This window comes from Pogoniulus pusillus, chromosome 6 (assembly GCF_015220805.1).
Source record: "Pogoniulus pusillus isolate bPogPus1 chromosome 6, bPogPus1.pri, whole genome shotgun sequence".
NCBI classification, from domain to species: Eukaryota; Metazoa; Chordata; class Aves; order Piciformes; family Lybiidae; genus Pogoniulus; species Pogoniulus pusillus.
The window spans coordinates 23,514,276-23,541,152 of record NC_087269.1 but is presented as its reverse complement, the minus strand read 5'-3'; the positions used below and the strand labels follow the sequence as shown (position 1 = coordinate 23,541,152).

General features: G+C 47.8%; 2 protein-coding genes across 4 annotated transcripts in view; both read right to left on the bottom strand.

The window, feature by feature from the left end:
- The window catches only part of CHUK (component of inhibitor of nuclear factor kappa B kinase complex), a 52,716-nt gene extending 44,840 nt beyond the window's left edge, over positions 1–7,876 (bottom strand). Inside the window, exons 1-5 of one of the 3 annotated variants that reach the window (XM_064144958.1) lie at positions 7,612–7,876; positions 7,433–7,525; positions 6,540–6,541; positions 5,921–6,035; positions 2,697–2,766 (exon numbers count right to left, since the gene is read on the bottom strand). In XM_064144958.1, coding sequence (XP_064001028.1) covers positions 2,697–2,766; positions 5,921–6,035; positions 6,540–6,541; positions 7,433–7,525; positions 7,612–7,788 — 457 coding nt within the window. In that variant the 5' untranslated portion in view covers positions 7,789–7,876. Of the gene's footprint in view, positions 1–2,696; positions 2,767–5,920; positions 6,036–6,539; positions 6,542–6,968; positions 7,316–7,432; positions 7,526–7,611 lie in introns of those variants that run through there. The other 2 variants (XM_064144956.1, XM_064144957.1) reach the window with 2 other exon arrangements.
- On the bottom strand, positions 7,785–25,641 carry CWF19L1 (CWF19 like cell cycle control factor 1). Its single transcript, XM_064144959.1, is given in 16 exon segments — positions 7,785–8,018; positions 8,098–8,195; positions 9,784–9,861; positions 9,863–9,907; positions 10,589–10,768; positions 10,771–10,800; positions 11,660–11,739; positions 14,699–14,810; positions 15,792–15,932; positions 16,740–16,824; positions 19,057–19,175; positions 22,120–22,334; positions 23,425–23,526; positions 24,231–24,309; positions 25,353–25,437; positions 25,561–25,641. Coding segments are annotated over 16 exon segments (1,617 nt in total). The 5' UTR covers positions 25,584–25,641; the 3' UTR covers positions 7,785–7,873.
- Between the last annotated feature and the right edge of the window lie 1,236 nt (positions 25,642–26,877).

The following is a 26,877-nucleotide window of genomic DNA, read 5'->3' as shown; positions in this document are numbered from 1 at the left end:
GCAGAGTCAGTTTCTGCTACTTTCCCCCACCCCCTCTCCCAGTCAGACCTTATCTCTTGTGGGGGAGATTTGCATCCTGGCTGGGCCTTGGCAGAGCTAATTTTTACTGCATCTTTTGGGCCTGGGTAGGAAGGAATGGGGGGAGAGGGGGCATTGAGGCCTTGTTGCAGGGGAGGTTTTGGAAGGTTTTGGCCTAAAAACAATGTGGTAAGCCCAGGCTGAAGGACTCGGCCAGGGCTGAAGATGAATTTGTGCATTTAATATTACTGTATGTATTTGTGTATAGTACTTCCATTTTAAATCTCCAATTCTTTCCAACCTGGATGGAGCATTTTTCCTTTTACCTTTTCAAAAACGGTGAAGGACCCAAGACACTTGTCTCCAGCTCAAACACTTTCTCCCAGCAGAGTTCTCTCTGCTCCCAACCTTTACTGACTTTCCACTCATTTATACTTTGAACAGCATTTAGCTTTTATTCCTTCTCTGCTGCATTTTAATTTTTTTGCCAAAGACTTTCAGTTTGTTATGGGGACAACTGACCCTGTCCTACAGGTGGAAGGGAAAACAAAGAGGAAGGAGCAGAGTTGCACTTGATTTTGGGCAGTCAACTGCAAGCCTATTGAGCTTGCAAGCCCACTGAGAAAAACATCAATACATCCAAAAGGCTTTCTCAGATCAAAGCTAGCTTTCTCCAGCTCCCAGGCAGAGATGGGCTATCTGTAAGAGAACTGAAAAACTGAGGGGCTCTACTAAGATGCTCTCCTTGAAAGCCTAATTGCTGGAGAAACCATCTGTAAGTATTATTCCCAGGCAGATGGCCCTGTCCAGCCTCACCTTAGGCTGAGGGATGGGGCCTCAACTCCCTCCCTGGGCAACCTGTTGCAGTGTTCCAGCACCCTCATAGTAAAGAACCTGCCTCTCACATCCAATCTCAATCTGCTCTGCTCTAGTTTGAAGCCATTGTCCTTGTCCTGTCCCTACACGCCTTTGCAAACAGGCTCTCCCCATTCTTCTTGTAGCCCCCTTCAGATACTGGAAGGCTGCTATTAGGTCTCCCTGAAGCCTTTTCTCCTCCAGGCTGCACAACCCCAGCTCCCTCAGTCTGTCCTTGTAGCAGAGGTGCTCCAGTCCCCTGATTATTACTGTGGCAATCCTCTGGAGTGCTACCTTGGGCTACTCTTATCCTGCACAGATTTGCTGCCCACCCCTTTCCAAATTGCAGAGTCTGAAACCCCCTTGATGTCAGACACCTGTAAGACAGATCAAGTCGATGTCTAGCTAATTCTCATCTTGTCATTACTTTACTTTCCTGCAGATTGCCTTGAGACCTTCCCTAGGGCCAACACCAGCAGTCTTAGTGGGAAAAGAATATTCTTCAGCCTTCCATGTTGCAACACAGGACTGGTACCCCTCATTACACTGCTCGCCAAGTACAGTTTGGCCTCATCCATCACCTCTGCAACTGCCCTTTCTGTAGCAACAGGCTGCCTCCAGACCTTCCTCTGCCTTCTCACTCTCAGATCAACCAAGGTTATCTCCTACCCAGTAGGGTGCTCCAGGCCATTGCAGGGCCACGTGAGGATCTCCATGTTCCTCTGGAACTTGGGGCCAGATGCGGACAGCTGTAATCAGATATAGTTTCCCCACTGCTGAGTAAAGAGAGACCATGACCTCCATCACTGTGCTAAACAGAATTCTAATGCAGACCGACAAAATTGCTTCAAAACAAGAAGCTTCTCAACACTTAACAACACTTGCTTTGAGATTTCCTGCCTAATTCACCATCAAGTTGAGAGCAAATCATTAGACAGAACATTGCTGGACTAGCCACAACGTGGTAGGCTGCTTCGGCTATGAAGACAGAGAGAGCTGGGGCTTATTGTGGCCTTCCAGTACCTGAAGGGGGCTACAACAAAGCTGGGGAAGGATTTTTTAGGATGTCTGGTAGTGATAGGCCTGGGGGGAATGGATCCAAGCTAGAGGAGGGGAGATTTAGATTATATGTTAAAAAGAAGTTCTTCACCATGAGGGTGGTGAGAGACTGGAACAGGCTGCCCAGGGAGGTGGTGGAAACCTCATGCCTGGAGGTCTTTAAGGCCAGAGCCACATCCAGTCTGAGGAACCTATCTAGTGTGGGGTGTCCCTGCCCATGGCAGGGGGGTTGGAGCTAGATGATCCTTGAGTCCCTTCCCGCCCTGACAATTCTATGATTCCTGCATTCCTTTCTCTCAGCTCCACTCCAGTTGAGCATCTCCTCTGTACTGTGACTCTGAGCAAGTAGCATTTCCCTCCCATCAAGCAAATCCTAGAGAAGCCACAGGGCTTCTTTCAGAGGTTCTTGGTTTTTGGCTTGTTCCCTGAAGTGACATGCAGTTTGGGATCCCATGAGCTATGAACAGAGATGGGGTCTGAACGGAAAATTGTGACCACAACAAACAAAGGCTTAGGGTCACAATTAACCTACAGCTGACCACTAACACAGGTTTTCCAGTCCCATGCCACAGACACATCTTGTCTTTGGGATCAATGAGGATAACAAGTGCTTCCTCCAGAAGAGAAACCTGGTGTCTTTTAAGACACTCTTCTCCTTAGTGCCCTCTTTCAGAGTCAGCTAGAAAAGAAGCAAAATGTCATTAAATAGAATAAAAAAGCATCCACCAAAAATACAAATCAAAGAAAAGTGTTACACGGCCTACCAATGTCGCTGAGCAGATAAAGTATTTGACTTTCCTTAAGTCCACAGCAGTTTTCTGGTTTGTTCAGCAACTACAATAAAGAAAAGATGTTTAGACACATACTGCAACATTTAATAGGCAAGAATAACACCTTCCATCCTCTGCTGAAATGCAGGAAGAGCAGAGGTCAAATATAACTCTAGATGAATGAGGTAGTTAGCTTTGAGAGTTAAAAGCATAGGAGGAAAACTACTCCAACAAAACTAAACTTCATTGCATAGAGATGGGGTTGAAAAAGAGATTGGGACTGCTAGAAGAACAGCACAAAAGCAGGAGAGCCATCAAAAAGCAAGCAGGCAAGAGATGCAAGTAAGGCCTTATGGTTGCAGGTAGTGGGGAGCCTGAGGCTGCAGAATCTGCTTATTCTTCATTTGCTGAAGTTTGGCTTGATGGGATTTGAGAACACCCCAGACACTTTGAGGCCGGACTGCTGCTTGGAATAACAATTTTCCAGTGATGAAAAGAACCTGAGTGACAAAAAGCAAAGGGAAAGGATGTGCATCTAAGCCCCTGGCATTCGAATGTGGGTCACCAATAAACAGGGGCAACCACAGATTTGAGTTTAGACCACAGAAAAGATCACTGCAGTCATTTACAGCTCCAAAACAGCCCAGCCGACTCAAAGCAATTGCTGCTTCAGTATGGACTCTAACAAAGCCTGTTGTTTTTCCTCAACCTGCTGTACTCAAGTGATATCTAGCACTGGAGAAAAGCTACCCAGCTATCAGACTCCCCTGCAAGAGGCTGCTGGACACTGTGCATCCTCCCCCGCAGTCAGTCACCTGTAGTCAGTCCCCACTCCCACTGGCTAGCTCTGCCCTGGGCCTTATCTTCTTCCTGATTGTCCTCCCAGTAACAAAAAGCTGCTCAACACTTCAGCGCACTGGCTTCTAGCTTGCCCATCTACTTGATCCTGAGTGAACTGAAGATTGTTGGTCTGTGGATCACTAGAGTGCCCACAACATGGACTTGAACTCTTGACCCTGCTTCCATTATAAAGTGCTTCTTAATCTTTTTTCTCCTTGGCCCCAAATTGTTTTCCTCTAGCAAAACGTCTGATGACGTACCATAGGAAACTCCCTCCCAATTACTGTCTGAATGATCTCTGCTTTCCTGCATATGCCTTGGGTCAATCAACACATGACCTCATTTTTACTACACTGAAGGCTTTTACAGATGATTGAAGTACATCTCTGCACTGCAGCTACCCCTCCCATGATAGATCCTCATGTTTTTGTCTGCCTCTCACAATTCAGTCATGGAAGAAGCCAAGCTTCAACACTTAAGTACTAGGCAGATGTGCTGAACAACAAAGGAAGAGAGACACAGAGTCAGAAATCAAGCTGAGAGCCCACAACACTATCGTGAAAGAGTGTAAACATAAAAATGTGCATGGCCTACAGACAAAAAAAGATGCTTTTCCAGGCTTTACAGGACACTGCAGATGTGGAAGGAGAAATTAAGTGGTGCAGAACACAACTGGTGCCAAGCAAGATAAGAGAGAAAGACTTAAAGAGCAGCAGGATCAGAAATAAAGCAGCATGCATATTTGTTTTTTTTTTCCCCTTAAGGATCAAAACATTACATGCAATTAAATGACATGAAGTGTGCTACTGCCTCCATTGTCCTGGCATCTGTGCAACATGTCAAGGACTCATCAAAAATTTAGTGCTCACACATTACATGGCAGCTAGTGCCAGGGTCCCAGATTTACCTTCAAGCAGTCTTAAAAAACTTTTCCCGCAACAATACTGAAGTACCCCCAAGAACATAGTAGGCGACAGAAGCCTGCAACATCCAAAGGCTATTTTCACACACATCCACTTCATCCCACTGTCACTCTTGGCTCTTCAGAGCTCCCTGTTTGCAAAAGCTCCAAAACACATCAGTGAGGCCCAGTATGTTATCCCCACACTAGCTGCTAACACACACATACAGTTACTGCATTCAGTGTGCACTCACTTTCCTCTGGCTATCCACCACCAAGCACAAAACCAAAATGCAGCTAAGGGCATCCTGGGGTAGATTTAAATGGGTGTGGTCAAGACAAGTTCTCCCCCCCTCTACTCTGCTTTGGTAAAGCCACATCTGGAATCTTGTGTCCAGTTCTAGGTTCTTCAGGTCAAGAAGGACCTCAGGGAACTGCTTGAGAGAGTCCAGCCCAGAGCCACCAAGTTGCTGAAGGCAGTGGAACACCTCCCTGTGAGAACAGGCTGAGGGAGCTGTGGCTTGGAGCAGAGGAGACTGAGGGCTGCCTTCATTGCTTCCATAAAAAAGTGCAGGATGAGTGCCCAGAGAATGGAGTCAGGCTCTGTTCAGTGATGCCCAATGGTAGGACAAGGGTAGAGGCTGAGGCATATGAAGTTCCACGACAAAAAGCTTTTTTACTCTGAGAATGACACTAGAACAGGCTGCCCAAGGCAGTTGTGGAGTCTGCTCTGGAGACATTCAAAACCTGCCTGGATGCATTCCCGTGTGATCTAGTATAGATGACCCTGCTCTGGCAGGGAGGTTGGGCTGGATGATCTTTCAAAATCCCTTCCAGGCCCTAACATTCTGTGATTCTGTGTGAGCTTCCTGATCACTCAGATGAGGTCATTTCTCAGCAACAGGGATTTGCTTCTCCACCCTAATACAAATGGTTGCTTCCTGAATCCAGATGCAGTAAAAAAGAAATAAAAACTTCATTGGGCCATGTAGCCACTGCATGGGGAACTACTGACAGGTCTTTTACTCTTGGGTGTTACTATTCTATAGAAGGAGAGTTCCACTTTCAGAGGAAAGCCTCTGAAGCCCTGGAGGCTTCAATCCAGTACCAAAACAATCTCTCCCTGTGCTGACAGCAATTCAACGTTGGCTGCAAGTGAATCAGAACCAGATCAAACTCCAACCAGATAAAGAGACACATTGCAGCAAAGCTGTTACATACATACTGTGAGCATCCAGGCCATGGGAAGCTGTACAAATAATAAAGCAGTGTTATCAAAGGTTAAGAGACTATGTGTCCTTGGATTGCTGGCCTCTGTGGCTTTCAAACACAAGCCATATTTCCCACACGTGGTTTTTTTTTTTTCCATTTCACATTTACCTTCCTGCATCTGTACCTAAAAGGATGTGCCACAGGACAAACACGTGGCAGAACCAGCAGGACCATCCACTACTTTTGCTACATGTTGCAACATTACCTTTCGGAGGTCACCCCCTGAACAATACTCCATGGCCAGAAGAGGAACGTCGTTAACCAGAAAGTTCATCTCCTCAGGAACTTCACAGGCTCTTACTACATTGGGATGGTTCAACCTAAGCATATAGAAAGCTGGATGAAAACTGACTCCTCTTTTGGGAAAATGAGACAACAGGTAAGTCAACCAAACGTGTTTTACGTCTTAGGTCAAATTTACAGCCCCCAAATGTACCCTTGCTATGAAGTACCTATCAGTTCTCACAACTTGGGAGTACACAAACCTGTCATGAGCAGAAAACATATCTCAAAGTCAAGGTACAGGACTTTGATGATGGAGATCCAGGCTCAGATTCTAGATTCCTGAACATTCCTGGTAAAGTTCTGTGTCTCTGGTTCTGCATGTGGGGATGGTTTCTCCCTACCCCAACATTTTGTAGGAATCGGGAACTGGACCAGGGAGGTGGAACCAGGCAGGTTAAATCCATGTACATGGGCAAAGATTAATTCCTCCAACTGAATTCAAACAGCTGCTTCGTGGTCGTCTCTAGGTCACTCTTAGGAGTAAATAATGCATCCACAAGGAAGCAAAGACAAATTACCTTGGGGTACACCTTCCAAACTTCTGCAAGCCTCCACAAGAGCAGCTGTCACTGTGCAGCCCACAGCTTGTACCAGGAGAACAAATATGGGGAAAAGGCTAACAAGGACAGTAGTCACCAAGCCTTGATTTACAAACTCAGGTCGCCTACAAGTGGTTTCCTTCAGTGTTACTGCACATGGTGAGCCAGTGTGGGTAACAAGAAGTCAGAACAGGAGCTCAGTAAAGAGCTATTCAGCAGAGGCATTGCAGGCCTAGGTAACAACTGAGAATAAAACCAAGCAGTGTTCTGGCTCCCACCAGTAGCACAGCGTATTTCATGCTCCAGGAACTTTCTTGGAAGAGGAAAGTAATTCTTGAGATGAGAGAACAACCACATGAAACCCTGACACCCAGAGCTACCACTCCTGTTCACAGGGACAAATCTGGGTCAGCTCTAGTTCACAGGTACCTCAGAGTGACACACTGGAGAAAGAGATGGCAGGCAGCATGCAAGAAAGCTTTAGGAGACATCATTCTATACGTGTGGGAGCCTGACAGAAAACAAAACCAAAACAATTCTTAGATTGCTGGTTGCTAGATCAAAGATGAACGCACTGCAAGTATGTGAACTCGCAGGTGTTTTCATGTCACTACATTAAAACTCAACTCACCCCATGGTGTGAGTTCGAAGGAATTTAGGAGGGGATAAACAACCGAGGCACCTGAAGAACGCAAACCAAAGCACTAACTGGTACACCAGAGCATGGCATGACACAAACCAGCATAGGGCCACTAGATCACAGGCCTCACCCTAGCTGGTTTTAGGACGTCAGGGGGCTGGCCGCAAACCCCATGGCTCGGCCGCTCAGCCCGGCTAGTTCAGGCCCCGCCGCGCCCGGCTGTGTTGTGCCGGCACTGTCCGCACTCACTTACCTTCATGATATCGATCTCGTGGCACCAGCGGTCCTTGTTCTTCACGCTGAGCTCCAGTCGGCAGGACTTGATGGCTACCCGGACGCCCGAGTCCTGGAGGACATAGCGCCGTCAGCCGTCCCACCCCGGTCCAAGTCTCCCCGCCGCCGCCCGCCCTGGCCCACACGGCGCCGCCCCACCTGGTGTTGGTACAGACAGACGTTACCGAAGCCGCCGGTGCCCAGGCGGTCACGCATCTCCCAAGGCCCACAGCCTCCCGCCGGCTGCCCCCGCAACGCCGCCCCGCCGGGCGTCCGCTCCGCACCGCCAGGCCCGGCGGGGCCACCCCGTTCCATCGTTCCGCAGCCACTCAGCATTAGCGACCACTCCGCCTTTATTGCCGCGTCACGGAGCGCGCCCGCCCTCCCGCCTATGGCCCCGTCGCCTCCACCAACGTCAGCGTCAGGACCGGAGGCCAAAATCGAAGGGCTGGAATTCGCGGCGGAAGGCGCAGGCCTGCGCCTCCTCCTCCGTCCGCTCGGTGGGGCACTGCCGCCAGTCGGTCCGCTGAGGCACTGCCAGCAGCGCCTCACTCGCCAGCACCTCCCTGCAAAGCACAGAGTCAAAGGCGGCGTCACCGCTCGCGCCGTCAGCGCCGCCGGAACGGAGAGGAGGAAGGTACCGACCTGCCGAAATGCAGTGGGAAGCGACCTCGGACGCGGTGGAAGAGCTTCTCCCCCGTGTCCAGCTCCACGTAGAAGTAGGGCGTCCCCGGCTGTGCCACCTGCGCAAGGACAGAAGGGCTCCTGCCAGTTATATACGGCAGCATGAGCGGGTGTACCCTTGAACGGTGAGGAACCTCGACCAAACCAACCCACTCAGAGACGCCTCAGTAGTTGACATCGACCCGTTTTTGGACTCCCCTGCTCAAGAAGGACAAGGAACTAGTGGAGACAGTTCAGCCACTAAGACACTGAAGGAACTGAAGCATCTACCTTATGAGGCAAGGCTGAGAGGGCTGGGGCTGTTTACCCTGCAGAAGAGCAGCTGGAGAGGGGATATTATTAATGCTGGAGGAGAATGGAAGCAGACTGTCTTCAGTGGTGTCCAGTGACAGGATAAGTGGCAGTGGACACAAAACAGGAATACAGACAGTTCAACCTAAACATAATTTAAAAATTCTTCACTGTGGGAGTGGCAGAGCAGTGCAACAAGATGCCCAGAGAAGCTGTGGAGTCGCCATCTTTGGTGGCATTAAAAACCCAACTGGATGTGTTCCTGTGTGATTTACACTATGTGATCTTCAGAGGTCCATTCCAACCCTCTTCCATTCTGTGGGACAACAAAGTGGCAGATCTTTTCCTCACTGAGCTCATCAGCTATTACAGTATTAATTGTGGTTTAATTCTGCAGTTACAACTACAGAATCGTGAAATGAGAGAACCAGGCATTTCTGAACATTCCCAACTAGACCTAGGTCATCCCATCTATACTAACATGGCACCTTTTTAGAGGAAGGAACACATGTGAAGAAGTCATCTTCACATTGCTCAGCTGAGAACCAGCCTCTGAGCACACCACTGTGGGTCTCTAAGCTGCCATGGCTTCAAGACAAGCATGCACCACAGGCCATTTCTGGATCCTGCTGCACGATCAGGTCTCCCTGTGACCACTGAGCACAAAGAAAAGAAACCCCATGTCACTGCTGACTCATTTCTTTGATAGAACAGGAAGATTTTCTTCAAATTCTTATCCGAGGGACCAAAATCCACTTGATGCACAGCAACACTAAATGAGGGATGGTGTTTGGTATTGGAATGAATTCAGCAAGCCCTACACGTAGCTGCAATAGTTTCCAGATAAGCAGGTAAGTTCTTGGACACTTCACATGGAGCAGAAACGGAACGGTTGTCCCTGCAGTCAGCAGGGACATTCTCAAATAGATCAAGTTGTCCAGAGCCCTGTCCAGCTACATCTTGAATATCTCCAGGGATGGGGCCTCAACCACCTCCCTGGGCAGCCTGTTGCAGTGTTCCAGCACCTTCATGGTGCAGAACTTGTTCCTCACATCCAATCACAATCTACTGTAATTTCAAACAGTTGCCCCTAGTCCCATCACTGAAGGGCTTTGTAAACAGTCTCTCTCCAGCCTTCTTGTAGCCCACTTCAGGTACTTGAAAAGTTATTAGACCATTCTCTTTTCCAGGATAAACAACCTTAGCTCCCTCAGCAGCAATACATCTGGCACATCTGCAAGTCTACAGTGGTCAGCCTCTAACATCTTAACCCTACCACACAGTGTGACCTCAGGGAGAAAGCAGCCTAGACAAGACAGAGGGAAAACAAGCAAGAGGTGACACCTTGTCTCATACTTGCTTAATATCCGAATGCTCAGGGATTTCTAATAATTCAATCTGCAGCCTTCCTGTGGCCTGTGCAATAAAGGATTCTATAAATGTCTTCGGGAGTACACTGGTCCAACGGGACAGGAACCACCTGGAGATGGGGAGGACAGCATTTCCATAAGAAGAAGGAAAGACGAGGTGAAGCACTTGCAGAAATCAGTCAATCCATCACTGGAGCTGGTGAACTCCTCAGTATGGCTAAGCATCATCACAAAGACAGGTGAGTGCTGTCCTTTGCAGTCTTAACTTATGAGTTTTTTTTTTAAATATAGGAGCTGAAACAAAATGCTGAAAACTACCAGCTTGGAAGAAGTCTCAGCACAGCCGCCTCTCTTTCTGATCTCTGTGGTTGGTTTTAAAGGCAGCTCTGATTCAGTTACAGATCTGGCCAAACAGAGAAACCACCACAGATGCCCTAGATGATAGACATATGACAAAAAAGAAAGAAATCAAAGGGCTGGTACTAGTAGGCAAAGACCAAAGCTCTGCATTTATCTTTAGATTTTCAGCCTACTTCAGTTCCAAAACCAGGGAAAAGTTTCCTGCCCCAATCAACACAACCAAGGCTGTGCTGCTGTAAAGGAAGAATTAAAGGCCTGTGGGCAGCTAGCACACTGGGTTTAGTTTGTGTCTGACTGTAGGTAGGCCAACTTCTTTTTGTACTCTGGGACAGTACAGAATGAAGAAAGAAATTTACAGGTGAATTTTCGCTTTAAATGCATTTGCAGAGACGTGACTTAATATTCTCCCAAACAGACACTCAAAACCATACCTGTAACTGCAGATGATGACTCTTATAGTTTCTTTCAAACAGGACGTATCTCTTTCCCTTGCTTCTGAAAAACTCCTTTAGAGCAGACTTGTACTTGGTCACTTCTCTACCACATCTGAAGGGCAAGTCAGCCACGGACTGATAGTGCCCAATAGGCAAAATCAAGACGTGGTCAGGCAATATAGGCCACCTTTGGCCAAGGCAAGATAGCACTAGAGTGAAACAATATGCACCTGTTACTGCAAGCAGTGCTTACTCACTACGCTGCGGAGATTTACTCCAGGACTGCATTCTGAGCATCCCCTCAGCCTAGCCATTTCACCTCAGAAGCATTAAAGTCTTCTTCTTCATGCTACTTACTAGGGATTACTAGTAATTTATTAATTTCCAGAAGGTTGAGAAAGAGAGAAGCTGCTAAAGGATGAAAAATAAAAGTCTTTGGAATGCTAGAGAGTGACTTGTCTGCAGGAAAGCACCTGAGTGAGCCTCACCACTGTGGCTAGAACTTATTGTGACAAGGAAATCCACTTGCAGGTTGTTAAGAGCTTTTAAAACAAGCCCATGAACAAGCCAGCTAACTTTAAGAAATGGGAACATGCCAATGTTTGAATTAATCCCACAGATGTACTTTCAGATGTTGATTTTAAACAGAAGATAACTTTAATCTCTATATAACAAAATCTGGAACCAGTCATCCCAGAGAGATCTGGTGTAAGTCCAGACAGTTAATCCTGCTGACAAAGCAGGCCCCACTTTATGCTGAGTTCATGCTGGGGAAATTCAACCAGATGGTAACCTAAGTAAATCATGAGGGCTGGCACAGCAAGAAGGGTTCTGTCACTGTAGTCCAGCCCTGCTGCTGGACTACAGTGCTGAAGCACAACTTGTCTGTGCTTCATTTTTGAAAAGACTTTATCCATACTCTTAATCTTCTGTAGGGGTGATACAAAGAAACACAAAACTAATCCAAGAGTCAACTTCGAATAAAGTTTGTTTGTGGGGGTGTTTTAAGATTTAAAATTGAAATCTTAGCATAATTGTGTTGCCATGCTGTGTGCTGCAAGTACTTACATGTGTGCCGATACTAACAACCAAGTGCTTCTCAACCTCTGGGCTGGCAAGGCAGAACCAGCAGGGCCCTGGGGGCTGTGCTTTATTAGGAGACAGAAGAGAAACAAGTGTTAGCACAAGGCTTAGTTGTTAGAGCAAGGATCACAGGAGGACAGGATGGTAGGGGTTGGAAGTGACCTCTGGGTATCTTTGAGTCCAACCCCCCTGCCAGAACAAGATCACAGAATCTAGAGCAGGTTGCACAAGATCACATCCAGAGAAGGCTTGAAAGTCTCCAGAGAAGAGTCTCCACAACCTCTCTGAGGAGCCTGTCTCTGGGGGACCCTTACAGTCAAGTTCTTACACATGTTGAAGTGGAACTTCCTGTGCTGCAGTTTCCATCCATTGCCTCTTGTCCTATCCCAGGGCACAAGTGAACAGAGGTTCACCTTTCTTCCTGACCCTCAGACGTCAATCAGATCCCCTCTCAGACTACTCCTCTCCAGACTAAACAGCCCCAGGGCTCTCAGCCTTTCTTCATGAGGCAATTCTCCAGTCCCTCCATCATCCTGGTAGACCTCCATTAGATTCTCTCCAGTAGATCCCTATCCCTCTTGAACTGGAGAGCCCAGAATTGGATGCAATATTCCAGGTGGGGCCTCACCAGGGCAGAGTATAGGGGGAGAAGAATCTCCCTCAACCTGCTGGACACAGTCTTCTCCATGCACCCCAGGACATCATTGACCTTCTGGGCTACAAGGGCACAGAAGCGATGGGTTGTGGTGAATAGTCCCAAAGGACATAAAATGGGCTTAAGCATGTCCTGTCTTATTTACCTGACTGTCTGCATTGCAGCCAGAGGTGGGAAAACAGGACAAAGAAACCCAGGCAACCTAGTCTGGTTTAGTCTGGTTGCCTGAGAGGGGTTTCATGGGGACCACGCCCCTGTCACGTGCAAGGTGTATGCACCTCCCATTTTTGGAAGACAACAGCTTGTGGGTTCTTCCATTTTTGGGTCTACCTGGGTGATTGCCAGAGGTGATTGGGTGATTGTGTGGCCAATGAGACTATTAGCCTCAGCTATTACCCTATAAATGGGGATGAAGAGGTGAATAAGGTGCTTGCGTGCTCATTCGTCCCTTGCTCACCTGCTGCTCGCCTGCCCGTCACCTCAAGCCGCCTCAGCCCGCAGCTGATTCCACTTTGCAGGCCCACGTGGAATTTGCACTGGACTTCTGTTGAATATTTTCCTGCCTATGTTTTGGGCCATGGACATTAGGACTAGTGAATATTCTTAATTCTTTGTTCAAGATGCTAAAGGATTTTAATCAACCTCACTAGCAGTGAATTAAGCCGACAGACTCTCTATTAAAGACATTTCTGAAACCTTTAAAAAATTCCATTATATAGAGATATTCTGTAAAACAGTTCTGCTAACCGCATCAAAGAACTTGTGTGGATAGTTGTAAATAAGTTTGGGGGAATTATTTTGTGTATATTGATAAACTATTTAGTAACTTTTAAATCGGCCTCATTGCATTTTACCCCAAACTCAGATTTCAACTAGTCCTCTTTATAACATGGGTGAACCCAGAACACCCACACACATTGTTCCGTCAAGAGTGACCATCACTACAGCCAGTTGTGCCTGGGTGCAGTCACACATAGCACAAGGACACTGTGCCTGTGGGAACATCAAGTAATTCAGCTTGCAGGACTGTCTCTGCAAGGACAGGCAGGAAACCTCAATGACAACTGAGCCAACTTAGTCTCATATAACAAAGGCAACCAGACTTGTCAAGAGAGGCATGGCTGAAGAACAACTCCTAATCCAGTGGCAGTAGGAATAGCTTTCCCAGAACCAAAGGGGAACCAACACCTACTTTTGCATTTTAAGGCCAAATTTCTTTATAACTGAGGCCAGTGTTTCTAATCTTACACATCTGCAATGACACTGTTACTAAGAAGTTATAAATCCTTAAGGATTTCATTCCAATTTCTTCAGTTCAGACAAGCTCTAATGAGATTTATGACAGAAACACAGATGTAACAGAAGGGCTTTCTCCCTGTCTAGTTCATTAATGCTTCTTGAACTCATAGCACAAAACAACAGAATCCCAGAATGTCAGAGGCTGGAAGGGACCTCGTAAGATCATCCAATCCAACCTCCCTGCCAGAGCAGGGTCACCTATATCAGATCACATAGGAACACATGTAGGTGGGTTTTGAATATCTACAGAGGAGACTGCACAACCTCCCATGGCAGCCTGTTCCAGTGTTCTGTCACTCTCACAGTGAAAAACATTTTTCCTCATGTTTCCATGGAACTTCCTATGTCTTAACTTCTACCGCTGCCCCTTGTCCTGTCACTGGGCATTACCCAGCAGTGCCTGACTCCATTCTCTGGGCACTCACCCTGCACATCTTTACCAATAGCAATGAGGTTACCTCTCAGGTTCCTTCTCTCCAGGCTAAAGAGCCGCAGCTCCCACAGGCTCTCCTCATAGGGAAGATGTTCCACCTCCTCCATCGTCTTTGTGGCTCTGTGCTGGACTCTTTCAAGCAGTTCCCTGAGGTCCTTCTTAAACTGAGGGGCCCAGAACTGGACACAATATCCAGATGTGACCTCAGCTAGGCAGAGTAGAGGGGGAGGAGTACCTCTCTCACCTACTAATCACACCCCTTCTAACTCACCCCAGGATGCCCTTGGCCTTCATGGCACACTCCTGGCTGATGTGGTGTTTCAAGAACCCACCAGCACCATGATCCAGTCTCCTGCAGTGCCTCTAAATGGAAACATGATTATTTTGTAAAACTGCTTATTGTGCTCAGAGGCCAATCCCATTCAGAGCTGCAGCTGCTACCACCACAGCTGCTTGTGAGACTTTCACCTATTGATGGTCACATTTGTAAGCAGCAAGGGGCCCTTCATTCCTCTGTATTCCTACAGCATCTAGTGTAGAAACAGAGCAATGTGCAAGCTTGACAGATTGAGAAAAATCATGAGTGAGATGGACCAATGCCTCAGGGGGTAAAAAAAAGCAGCACCTGCATACTTACAGGGTTTTCTGGCTTGCTTAGGCTGGGAGGTCCCTCTCTGTTTCTCCTGTGAGGGACGTTTCTTTCCCTGATGCTTCTTCAAATCAAAGAAAAACTGACAAGCTGGTTCTTCCTGTTTAGAAAATGGAAACCGGAGCACACGATGCAAAAAACCTGTACCCACCACCCACACTCAACTTGCACTGAGGGGTATTGTGGAAATGCAATATCAAAGTAGCACCTAAGTAGTCAGCAGCCTAAGGAAGAATCAAAGTAAAGGCTTAATTTGTAGTCTGCAAGCTTAAAAATAGTAAGACCGTGTATGCTGAGGTGTCCAACAGTGAACAGTCCAGACATGGAGGCAGATCTAACTACAGCAACACCATGCAGACCAGGAATGTTTGAGGTGGAAGGGGTTTTAAAGATCTAGACCAACACCCTCGCAATGAGCAGGAATAACTTCAACTGCAGCAGGTTGCTCAGAGCCTCATCCAACCTGACCTGGAATGATTCCAGGGATAGGACATCTACTACCTTTCTGGGCAAACTGGGCCATGGTCTCACAACCTTCAGCATAAAAAATGTCTTCCTTAGATCTAGCCTAAATCTCCTCTCTTCTAGCTTAAAACCATCACCCCCTGTCCTCTTGCTACAGCCTCTGCTAAAAAGTCTGTCCCCAGCTTTCTGTTCAGCCCCTTTAAGTAGTCAAAGACTATCAGAAGGTCAGGCAAAAGGCTTCTCCAGGCTGAACAACCCCAACTGTCTCAGCCTGACCTCAGAGCAGAGGGCTTTAAGCTCTAGGACCACATCTTGGCCTACACTGGTTCATGTCTCTCCTGTGCTGAGGACTCTGGAGGGGCAGGGCAGAGGGGCAGAGTCCCCTCCCTCCACATTCTGCCCATGCTGCCAGGCATCAGCCCAGGACATGGGTGGCTAAAGAAGGAACAAACTACATCAAACTCCCATGCTCTGCATCTATAAATTCAGTTGGTGCACACAGTTTACACAGAACACAGACAGAAATATTCCAGAATTAAAGCCAAGCACTGTTTAAAGTCCTTGAACATGGGAGAGGGAAACCAGATTGTGGAGCTAGAGGAGAAGGCAGCAGTACCTCTGCTGGCAGCAATGTTCTACTCTTCTGTGCCACCTTCTGCAGTTTTCGGTATGGATTTTCAGTGACATCCTGGGGCTGCTTCACAAGCTCTGCAGGGTCCATCATGCTCATTGGAACAATGCTGAAGGCATAGAGATACTACAACAAAACCAAGTGGCTCAAATGCAAGAAGCTTTTGCCATGACTGCAACTCAGAAGAGGTTGGCTGTGAACTAAGCCTGAACTTGACATTAAAAGAACTCAGCAAAGCAGGGCATGAAAAACACAGTCCCTGTGCCAGGCTCCCATTTGGTGCAATCAACACTTCATGGAGTACTTCCAAGTGACTCACTCCTTTCAGTTTAAGGAAAGATCTTTTTGAAAACCAAAGTGTATCCTGACTGAAAGAAAAGCAGCCTTGGCCTTTGCCTATTTCCAGGCTTTGTTTCTGTCCAGAACTCCTGAACTGTTTTTTTAAACAGGCTTTGTTCAAATGCCTTAACCATTATCAACCTATCCTTCTGTGCCAATATTCTGTAATTTAAGGTGAAAAGAGAAACAGGTTAAGGAAAAAAAAATCAAACAGAAAAACAGAACAGCCCCTTCCCATCCTAGAAGTCAGTTATGTTCTAAGATCTGTCAGGGCTCCTTTGGAATTTTGCTTCTCTCTTAAAGCAGGACATGTGAACAGAAAAGCAGCTGAGGAAGAGGAAGGAATGGCAGCTTTCCAACTGTTTTCCTCTGTAGCTGTCTTCACAGCTACGTGCCAGTTATCCAGGGAGAGAAGAACCACAGTGCCTCAGAACACATCTTGCAGCTCTTACTCCTCTGACATAAGGAGTGAATGCGAGTGCAAGAGATCCCTCCACCCCAAAGAAGCTTTTAAGAGGTCAATGCTGTCCCCTAGACAGAGCTGCATTATTACCTGCACTTGAGAAAGGAAGAAAGATTCACAAGCATCAGTACCTTTTTCTTGCCTGCATTGCCAACATCAGCAAGTGCAATGAACCTGCTCACATGCTGTGGGGTCTCCTTTAACACTGTGTGATTTCTGGAAGGAAGAGAAACATGACTGCATCAACAAATGCAATATAGAAAAGGACAGTGGGAAACCCACATGTCCTCCATGAAGCTACTCAGGCAGCATGACAATCACATATAGTCTTTGGCCAAGGGAGGAGTGAGGACAGACTCAGGAAGACAGGCTGAGAGAGTTGGGGTTGCTCAGTCTGGGGAAGAAAAGGCTCCAAGAAGACTTTATTGTAGCCTTCCATTATCTGAAGAAATCTGGGAAGTGACTTCTTAGGGTGTGAGGTAATGATAGGACCAGGGGGAATGGAGCAAAATTAGAAGTGGGTAAATTCAGATTGGATGTTAGGAAGAAGTTCTTCACCACGAGGGTCATGAGACACTGGAATAGTTTTCCCAGGGAGGTGGTAGAAGCCTCATGCCTGGAAGTCTTTAAGGCCAGGCTGGATGTGGCTCTGGGCAATCTGATCTAGTGTGAGGTGCCCCTGTCCATGTCAGGGGGTGTGGAACTGGATGAACCTTGAGGTACCTTCCAACCCTGACAATTCTGTGATGTAATAGCAAACAGCTGCACAGACCAAAATGGCATCTTATCATAGAATCATAGAATCAACCGGGTTGGAAGAGACATCCAAGATCATCCAGTCCAACCTAGCACCCAGCCCTAGCCAGTCAACTAGACCATGGCACCAAGTGCCTCATCCAGTCTTTTCTTGAACACGTCCAGGAATGGTGCCTCCACCACCTCCGTGGGCAGCCCATTCCAATGCCAATCACTCTCTCTGTGAAGAACTTCCTCCTAACATCCAACCTATACTTCCCCTGGCACAACTTGAGACTGTGTCCCCTTGTTCTGTTGCTGGTTGCCTGGGAGAAGAGACCAACCCCCACCTGGCTACAATGTCCCTTCAGGTAGTTGTACACAGCAATGAGGTCACCCCTGAGCCTCCTCTTCTCCAGGCTAAACAGGCCCAGCTCCCTCAGCCTCTCCTCATAGGGTTTATGTTCCAGGCCTCTCACCAGCTTTGTCGCCCTTCTCTGGACATGTTCCAGCACCTCAACATCTCTCTTGAATTGAGGGGCCCAGAACTGGACACAGTACTCAAGGTGTGGCCTGACCAGTGCTGAGTACAGGGGACGATAATCTCCCTTGTCCTACTGGCCACACTGTTCCTGATGCAGGCCAGGATGCCATTGGCTCTCTTGGCCACCTGGGCACACTGCTGGCTCATCTTCAGCCTACTGTCTATCAGTACCCCCAGGTCCCTTTCCTCTTGGTTGCTTTCCAGCCACTTAGTCCCCAGCCTGTAGCGCTGCTTGGGGTTCTTGTGGCCAAAGTGCAGAACCCTGCACTTGGCCTTGTTAAATGTCATCCCATTGGCCTCTGCCCACCTATCCAGCCTGTCCAGGTCCCTCTGCAGGGCTCTCCTACCTTCCAACAGATCAACACCTGCTCCTAGCTTGGTGTCATCTGCAAACTTACTGATGCTGGACTCAATCCCCTCGTCCAGATCATCAATGAAGACATTGAACAGGACTGGGCCCAGCACTGATCCTTGGGGAACACCACTAGTGACTGGCTGCCAACTGGATGTGGCACCATTCACCACCACTCTCTGGGCTCTGCCATCCAGCCAGTTCTTGATCTAGTACTGAGTGAATCTGTCCAAACCATGAGCTGCCAGCTTGGCTAGGAGCTTCTTGTGGCAGACAGTGTCAAAGGCTTTGCTGAAGTCCATCTTGTTGCAGTCCAAATAGAGAAAGAGGACATTTCACTAGTCTGAAAACAGTGACACCTTGAAAGTGCTTCCTGTGGAAAGGATGGATCTTACCCAACACCAGCATGACAGCCTGGATGTTATTTGTACGTTGTTCTGACACCTCCGTTATGTTACTAGTCACATTTTCATACCCAAAGTTCTGACTGAAGACACCGGTATTCTTCACCACATAAGATTTCCACAAGGTATTTTCAGAGACACACACCTAAGTTAGGCTGAATGCTGTTTTTGTCAGTAAGGGCAACTAGCTTGGCATCAGCTTCACAGCATTGTCCCTGAACAAGCATTGTCAGCAACAGCACAGGTTGTGAGGCAAGCAGGAGTGATGGTGATAAGACACACCTGCAAAAGCAATCTTGACCCTGTCTTTGGGCTGGATGACTTAATAAAATTATTCAATGTTATCCTTTTGCATTCTTTAAAAACTGAACTCTTATTGGAAAAGAGGTAACATTTCACTTGTTCTTACAAACCTGTAAGGAAGTCTTTCATAGTAAGCCTTCTCCAGGGCAGCAAAGTGGTACCTTGGTTTGAGACTTGCAGCTAGATCAGATACTAACTTGGAGCCACATTTCTTAGTATCTATTTCTCCCTATAAAACAGAAACCAAGTTTTATTTATGAAAAACAACCAAGCTAAACCAAACAAACAAAACCCAAACCTGTGAGATTTCAGTGAAAATATATAGTTTTATAGAGAACCACAGAATGGAAATTTGGAGACTGACTACAGTCATCACCACTCCCTGGAAGTGGAAAACACCAAGTCAGAAGGACTTGATATCACCAACCAGAGAGTACTCATTTACTCCATTCTGTGTTCTTGGGCTTTTCATCCACTTGTTTCATCAATATGAGTTTGCCACAATTTCCTTCTCTTGGTCTAGTGAATTTAAGGCAGCCCAAAGTGAGTTTGGCAAACAGATGTCAAAATATTAAGACAGGTTTTGACCTCACACCCAGTGTCAAAGCCTTAAGGTACAAGTCAAGCAAATAGGAAAGTTTTGAGGCTTCCTTAAAAACCAAAATGTTATCCCACTCTCAGCCCTGAGATGTCAGTGCAAAACAGAACACAACCAACAAGCAGGCTTCAAATAATTTCCTTGGGTGAAGGTTCCAGTGGTGTTTTCATTTAATAGTGACTGAGAAATGAAGGGAAGGAAAAGGCCAAGGGCAAAGAGAAACTCAGAAAGTTCACTTTGTTGCCTCATTACCTTTGGTGAGAACACAGGGAAAGAGACTCTGACCTGGCAGGCACCTGTCACAGCCCTTCTTTGAGGCAATGTGACAGGCAATAACCCACCCTCGAGAAAGCACAGATGTCACAGAATTATGTGTGTAGGTTGGAAAAGACCTTCAAAATCACTGACTCCAACCATTAACCCTATCTTTAAAAAAAAAAATAGGGCCACAAGGATGTTCAGAGGGCTGGAGCACCTTTCCTATGAGGAGAGACTAAGGGAGTTGGGGCTGTTCAGTCTGGAGAGGAGAAGGCTCCAAAGTGACCTTATTGCAGCCTTCCAGTATCTTAAGGGGGCCTACAAGAAAAGTGGGGAGGGACATTTTAGAGTGTCAGGTAGATAGGACTGGGGGGAATGGAACAAAGCCAGAAATGAGTAGATTCAGATTGGATATTATGAAGAAGTTCTTCACCATGTGGGTGGTGAGACCCTGGAACGGGTTGCCCAGGGACGTGGTAGAAGTCTCATCTCTGGAGGTGTTTAAGGCCAGGCTGGATGAGGCTCTAGACAGCCTGACATAGTGTGAGGTGTCCCTATCCATGGCAGAGGGGCTGGAACTAGATGATCCCTATGGTCCCTTCCAACCCTGATTCTATGATTCCATCTTTCCAAGTCCACCACTAACTAAGCCATATTCTTAGGCACATCTACATGGCTTTTGGACACATCCAGGGATGATGAATCAGCCACCTCCCTGGGCAGCCTGTTTCAATCCTGGACAACCCTTTCAGCAACAGTTTTTTTTTCCTAATGTCCAGAATAAACCTCCCCAAGTGCAGATTAAGGCCATTCTCTCTTGTTCTATCCACCATCCATCAGCTTTCAGAGAGCTGGAGAGAGCAATGAGGTTTTGCCTCAGCCTCCTTTTCTCCAGGAACATTTTAAGTTCCCTGTTCTCTAGGCCCTTCATCATCCTCATTGCCCTTCTCTGGACACATTCCAGCACCTTGAAGTCCTTCTTGTACGAAAGTGCTCAAAACTCAACAAAATACTTGTAGTGCAGCTTCACCAATGCAGAGTACAGAGGGACGATCACCTCCCTGGTCCTGGTGGCCACACTATTTTTAATACAGGCCAGGATGCCGTTAGCCTTTGTGGCCACTTGGTCACATTGCTGGCTCATGTTCAGCCACTCCTCAGTCAGCTGCCTTCTCACCAGGCAGCCTTCCAGCTGCTCTTCCCCAAACCTGTGGCACTGCATTGGGCTTCTGTGGCCCAAGTGCAGGACCTGGCACTTGGCCTTACTGAGACTCATACAATTAACCTTGGTCCATCAATCTGATCTGCATAAGTCCCCCTGTAGACTCTCACTGTCCTCAAGCAGATCAATGCTCCCACCCAACCTGCTGTCATCCCCAGACTTACTGAGGGTGCACTCTATCTCCTCATAAAGTTATTGATAAAGATGTTAAACAGAAGTCTCAATACTGAGCCCTGAGGAACACCACTAGTGACCAGCCACCAGCAGGACCTAACTCTACTCCCCATCACTCTTTGGGCCCAGTATTTTACCCAGCAGATGGAACATCCATCCAAGCCAAGAGCCAGTTTGTCCAAGAGGATGCTGTGGGGAATCATGTCAAAGGCTTTACAGAAGTCCAGGTGCCTGACATCCACAACCTTTCCCTCATCCACTAAGTGGGGCACTTTGTCATAGAAAGGAGATCAGGTTCATCAAGCAGGACCTGCTTTTCATGACCCCATGCTGACTAGGCCTTGCTCCCTGGTTGTTCTGTATGTGGTGCAGGATGGCCCTTCAGATGATCTGCACCACTGACTCTGACTTTTCAAGCAGGGACAGCTGAAGCACAATGTAGTTTCACAGATCACCCTCACCACTGGTCCTGGGTTGATCAGTCTGAAAGGAGGATGAGGGGAGACCTCATTGCTCTCTAAAACTACCCAAAGATTGGGGTGAGGAGACAGCCTCTGCTCCTGGGTGTCAAGCCACAGGACCAGAAGAAATGGTTCCAAGCTGCACCAGGGGAGGTTCAGGCTGGATGCTAGGAAATATTTCTTCATAGAAAAGGTTCTCAAACTTCTGAACAGGCTGCCCAGGGCAGTGCTGGAGTCACCATCACTGGGGGTGTTTAAGCAGCCTGTGGGGCTGGTGCACTGCTGGGTGGAGTGAATCTTTGATTCTTCTCTGAAAAACCAGAACATCCCTTGTCCATTCTTTACTTTCAGATTTCTCAAGCACTTGGAGATGGCCCTATAACCCAATGTACCAGAGCAAGCAGAAAGGCTTTGTTAAATGCACCTGGAAATGCATCCTACCAGGAAACAGAACACTTACTGCACTGTTGCCAAAGGTCTCTGCACCTCTGGGCCAGGGGGATGTCAGCAATATATCCACACCTTTGAAGTTTGGGGTTGATAACAAAGAGGTTTTCAATTCTGCAACATCCTTTGCACTAAAACTGTAGGCAGGAGCTGGCTCTTGCTGGGCCTCCGTACCACTCAGGTATGCAATCTGCAGTCCAGAAGCACCACTGTAAAGACCTCGACGGCCTGCATTAATACACAGGCATGTACTTGAGATGTGGACATTGCAAGGAAACCCTTAGTCACATCAGAGCTAAGAAGCAAATTCAACAGTCCTGCCTTACTGCAAAGCTCTCCTTTTAGACAGGTGTGCCCACAAACTGCCATAAAGACATTTTATTGCAGTGGCTTACACCCAACCCTGCCTATACTGAAGCAGCTGTTCTCATTGATGTCCAACAGCAGGACTACAGGTTGCCCAGGGAGGTGGTTGGAGCTCTATCCCTAGCGATATTCAAGGTGAGGCTCAATAGGCCTCTGAACAACCTGATCTAGTTGAGGATGTCCCAGCTGACTGCAGGGGTGTGGGACTGGATGACCATTGGAGGTCCTTTCCAGCCCAGAAACATTCTATGACAAAGGGCAAGGGGTGCAAGCTGGAGCAGAGGAGGTCCCACGTGAACATAAGGAGAAACTTTGTCACTGTGTGGGTGACAAAACACTGCAGCAGACTATCACTATGTTCTGTGATTCTGTGACAACCCCTATTTTTGTGTCCTCATTGTTATCTTGCTTCCCCAAAATCAAGCCATATCAAGAGGTGGGTGTGAAGGCTGAATATAAAGTCAGCTGCAAATGCCTTTACTTGTACTCGGGTACCATTCTTTACTCAGGTACCATTCTGTAAAGAAACTATTTTTTTCTTTTAGCTTTGCTCCAGTTTCATGACCTTTAAAGACAACACTTCTTACCTCTGCTACTCCAGTACAGCCTCAGAGCATAGCAAAAATCACACTGCAAGTAGGAGATATCTCCAATATAAACATGGGCACACTATGGGAATAAGATAATCTGAAAGAATAGGCTCTTTCAACCACCCTTTCTTGCGGTTAGCAAGTTCAGTGTTAGAAAACCACCACAGGAAAAAAAAAAAAAGCAGGGAAGCAGGGTTATCTTTGACACTTAACATTATAGACTGTATCAGCCTTTTAACACCATGTTCAACTGCACTCTGAACCCCAGAAATGCCAGCTTAAAATTTCCTGGAGAAGAGCTCCACATGAAAGCACCCCATGGCAAATCCAGATCCCTTATCACAGATCCTGGGCACACTTACCTAAGTAAGTGATATTCTCAGCCAATTCGCAGCCACTGATGTCTGGAAAATAGCTTAGAGTCTCTGGGCCGTTAGCACCGAGCAGGTAGGTTGGAATTGGAGCTGAGGAAGAAAGCTACATGGCACTCACTCTGCTTGAATTCAAATACATTTGCACATTTGTTAACAAAGGCAGCAGGTCCCATCCATCCCTACTGACCCTAACAGGGCTCTCTGCAATCTTCTGAGAAGCAATAAGCACAGAATAAGAAACCGTCCTTCAGGATATGTTCCCGAGCCTGCTGTTTCCACAAATGCAGCAACACACTGGGGCAGGTGTGCGGAGAGCTCATGGCCTTGTTGCCACATAAACTTCTACATGCAGCTTCTCGGGCTACTCAGGCTGAGAAAATGTGGACTGCCCCAGGACCAAAATTTAAGGAAGTGACTGCGGGAACATAAGTGGAGCCGTAAGACACCCAGACCAGGAGAGAGAAAACTCTGACACCATCTGGCTGCATCCTGCATCTCTCCTGTGACAGCACACAGCACTAGCCAAATGACCCTTAATGGCCAAATCATGGCGGGGGGGGGACGGACACTTGGGCAAATGAATCTTTGTGTTTCCATGTCCAAGAATTCTGTTTTACAAGAAGTCCATCCTTCCTGTGTGAAATTTTCTTACCTGAGTTTAACTGCTCTAACATGATACCATTTAACTGCTCTTTCTGAATTCAGAACACTGTGTTGAGACAGCAAAGCAGGTCACAAAACAGTACAACCACCAGCACAATCACCAGCACCCATAGGGACAACACCTTCCTTACCTTTCTTGGCCCCTGTGTGATACTCTGCCCATTCTGTTTCTGAAGTTGAGCCAAAAAAATTCCCAACACATAAAAGCATCTAAAAACATCAGATAAAGTGAGAGTTACAACTGACCAAAGACACAACACTTGCACCCTCTTCTACTGATTCATCACAACTTTGTGACAGGCATCACAGAATCATAGAATCATACAATTGTCAGAGCTGGAAGGGACCTTAAGGATCATCTAGCTCCAGCAATCCTGCCATGAGCAGGGACACTTCACACTAGAACAGGTTGCCCAGAGCCACATCCAGCCTGGCCTTAAAAACCTCCAGGGATGAGGCTTCCACCACCTTCCTGGACAACCTGTTCCAGCATCTCACCACTCTCATGGTGAATAATTTCTTCCTAACATCCAATCTTAATCTAACCACTTCCAGTTTTGCTCCATATTCCCCACTCCTATTATTACCTCACACCCTAAAAAATCCCTCCCCATTTTTTTTGCAGCTCACTTCAGATACTGGAAGGCCACAATAAGGTCTCCTCGGAGCCTTCTCCTCTCCAGACTGAGTAACTCAAACTCTCTCAGTCTGTCTTTAAAATAAAGGTGTTCCAGCTCTCTGATCCATCCTCATGGCCCTTCTTTGGACATGCTCCAGCAAGCCTATATCCTTCTTGTAACAGGGGCTCCAGAACTGGACTTCAACACATTTTGTATTCTATAGTCAAAAGGTTCCCCCATGTTTATCTGTGCCTAAAACTAAATGCATAACAGCAGCATTGACGACAAAAAGACTGGTGCTTTCTCTGCCCACAAACTGCAGCTCTGCCCAACACTCTGGGGCCAGACAAGGACTGCCGAAGGGATGCTAAGCCTTCTGCACCAGTCCATTCGTACCTCGAGGAACAAGCAGAGTCTCACCACCCCAGAGGGGGCACAGGCCAACCGAACATCCTCAGCGCAACCCCAACACCCCCCGCCCAACGCGAATCCCACCCAGACCATTTTCACCCGTCTCTCTGAACCTCGGGGTACGAGAACCCCACAAACAGCCCCATTCGCCTTCACCAGGTACTTCCCTCCTTATGGACACCCCTCGAGCACCGTTTCCTCCGCTGGCCCTCATAGACTCACGTCGAAGCGGCCGCTCTTGCCCTGGATAGCCTTGACCCGCCCGAAAAGGGCCTCCAGCCGTCCCTCCACGTCGCCACACGCCAACCTGCGGGACACCGAGAGTCAGCGGCCGGCGCGGCACAGTTCAGCTCAGTTGCCCGCCGCGCCTCACAGCTCTTCTCTCCCACAGCCCGCCCAGTGCCTCCCGGTCTCGTCCCGTTACACTCACACACGCAGAGGCGAAGCTGCCATCGCGGAAACGCGAGCGCGGAGCCGTGTCACCGCCCTCAGCCCCTACCGCTTCCGGTGCGCCGGCCAAAGCGCTCCGCTGCCGCTCACACCGAGCATTGGCGGTCCGTCAGCGGCCCCCGCCGGCACCTACCCTGAAAACCATTTCTAGACACAGGAAAAAGAGGAAAGTGATGAAGAATAGCCTGTGTCAATTTGCCAGGGGGAATTCCCGTGTCCCCTCTGATTGCCTTCTGAAGAGAGGGGACAACATGTACCCTCAGGCAGCTGGGAAGTGCTAGAAAACTGAGAGGACACCAGAATAGGATGCGTACTGTTATCCGGAGAGGACCCCTACAGGCTGCAGAGCTGGGCTGAGAGTGACCTAAGTGAAGTTCAACCAACGGAAGTGCGATTACTTTCTCATGGGGAAAGCATTGCCCCATGCACCGCGACGCCACAGAATCACAGAAGGGACCTCCCGAGATCACCCAATCCAGCCCCTCTGCCAGAGCAGGATCACACAGGGAGGTCACACAGGAACGTGTCCAGGCGGTTTGAGTCTTCAGAGGAGGAGACTCCACAACCTCTCTGGGCAGCCTACTCCAGCCTCCAGCACCCACACAGTGACAAAGTTTCTCCTCCTGTTCCCGTGGCACTTCTGCTCTAGCTTGCTCCCAGTGTCCCTTGTGCTGTCTTTGGCCATCCCTGGGCAGAGCCTGGCTGCATCCTCCCGACACTGCCCTGCACATCTTTATCACCAGGAATAAGGGTTGTGAGAAACAGGCTCACTCTTTTTAAGAATTTCACGGAGGGACAAATTCTACAAAGACGTGCACTTAGAGCGCTGGAGTACTTGCCTTCCTCCACTGGGGCTTTTGTAACCTGCCCTTGTTACAGAACTCCTTCCTGCACAATCACCTGATTGGTTCAAGAACAAAGAACCCTGCCTCCAACACAACCAATTCACCCACTGCAGCCTCAGCTCTCTCCTGCGCATGTCCACCGATAGACTTTTTGGTGGTTGGTGGACCAGCAAGGTTGAACTTTTGATCCCGAGTGCTGCTATGTTAGTGAGGGGTACCACACAGACTCCACAAGATTCAATATGAATCCTACTGGATTCATTTATTGTTCGTTGTGACTCCATTTCTATAGTCTAGAGCATAGACCACACACCTACACGTTAGCATAATCCAGACAAGATTAACCCAGTCATTTACATACATCACGTCTTGTTTTCCTCATTAACCAGGTGTCCCACCATCTCTTCTCCCCTGTGGGAGACATTCTAAAGCCATGGGAATCAAGGTCAAAA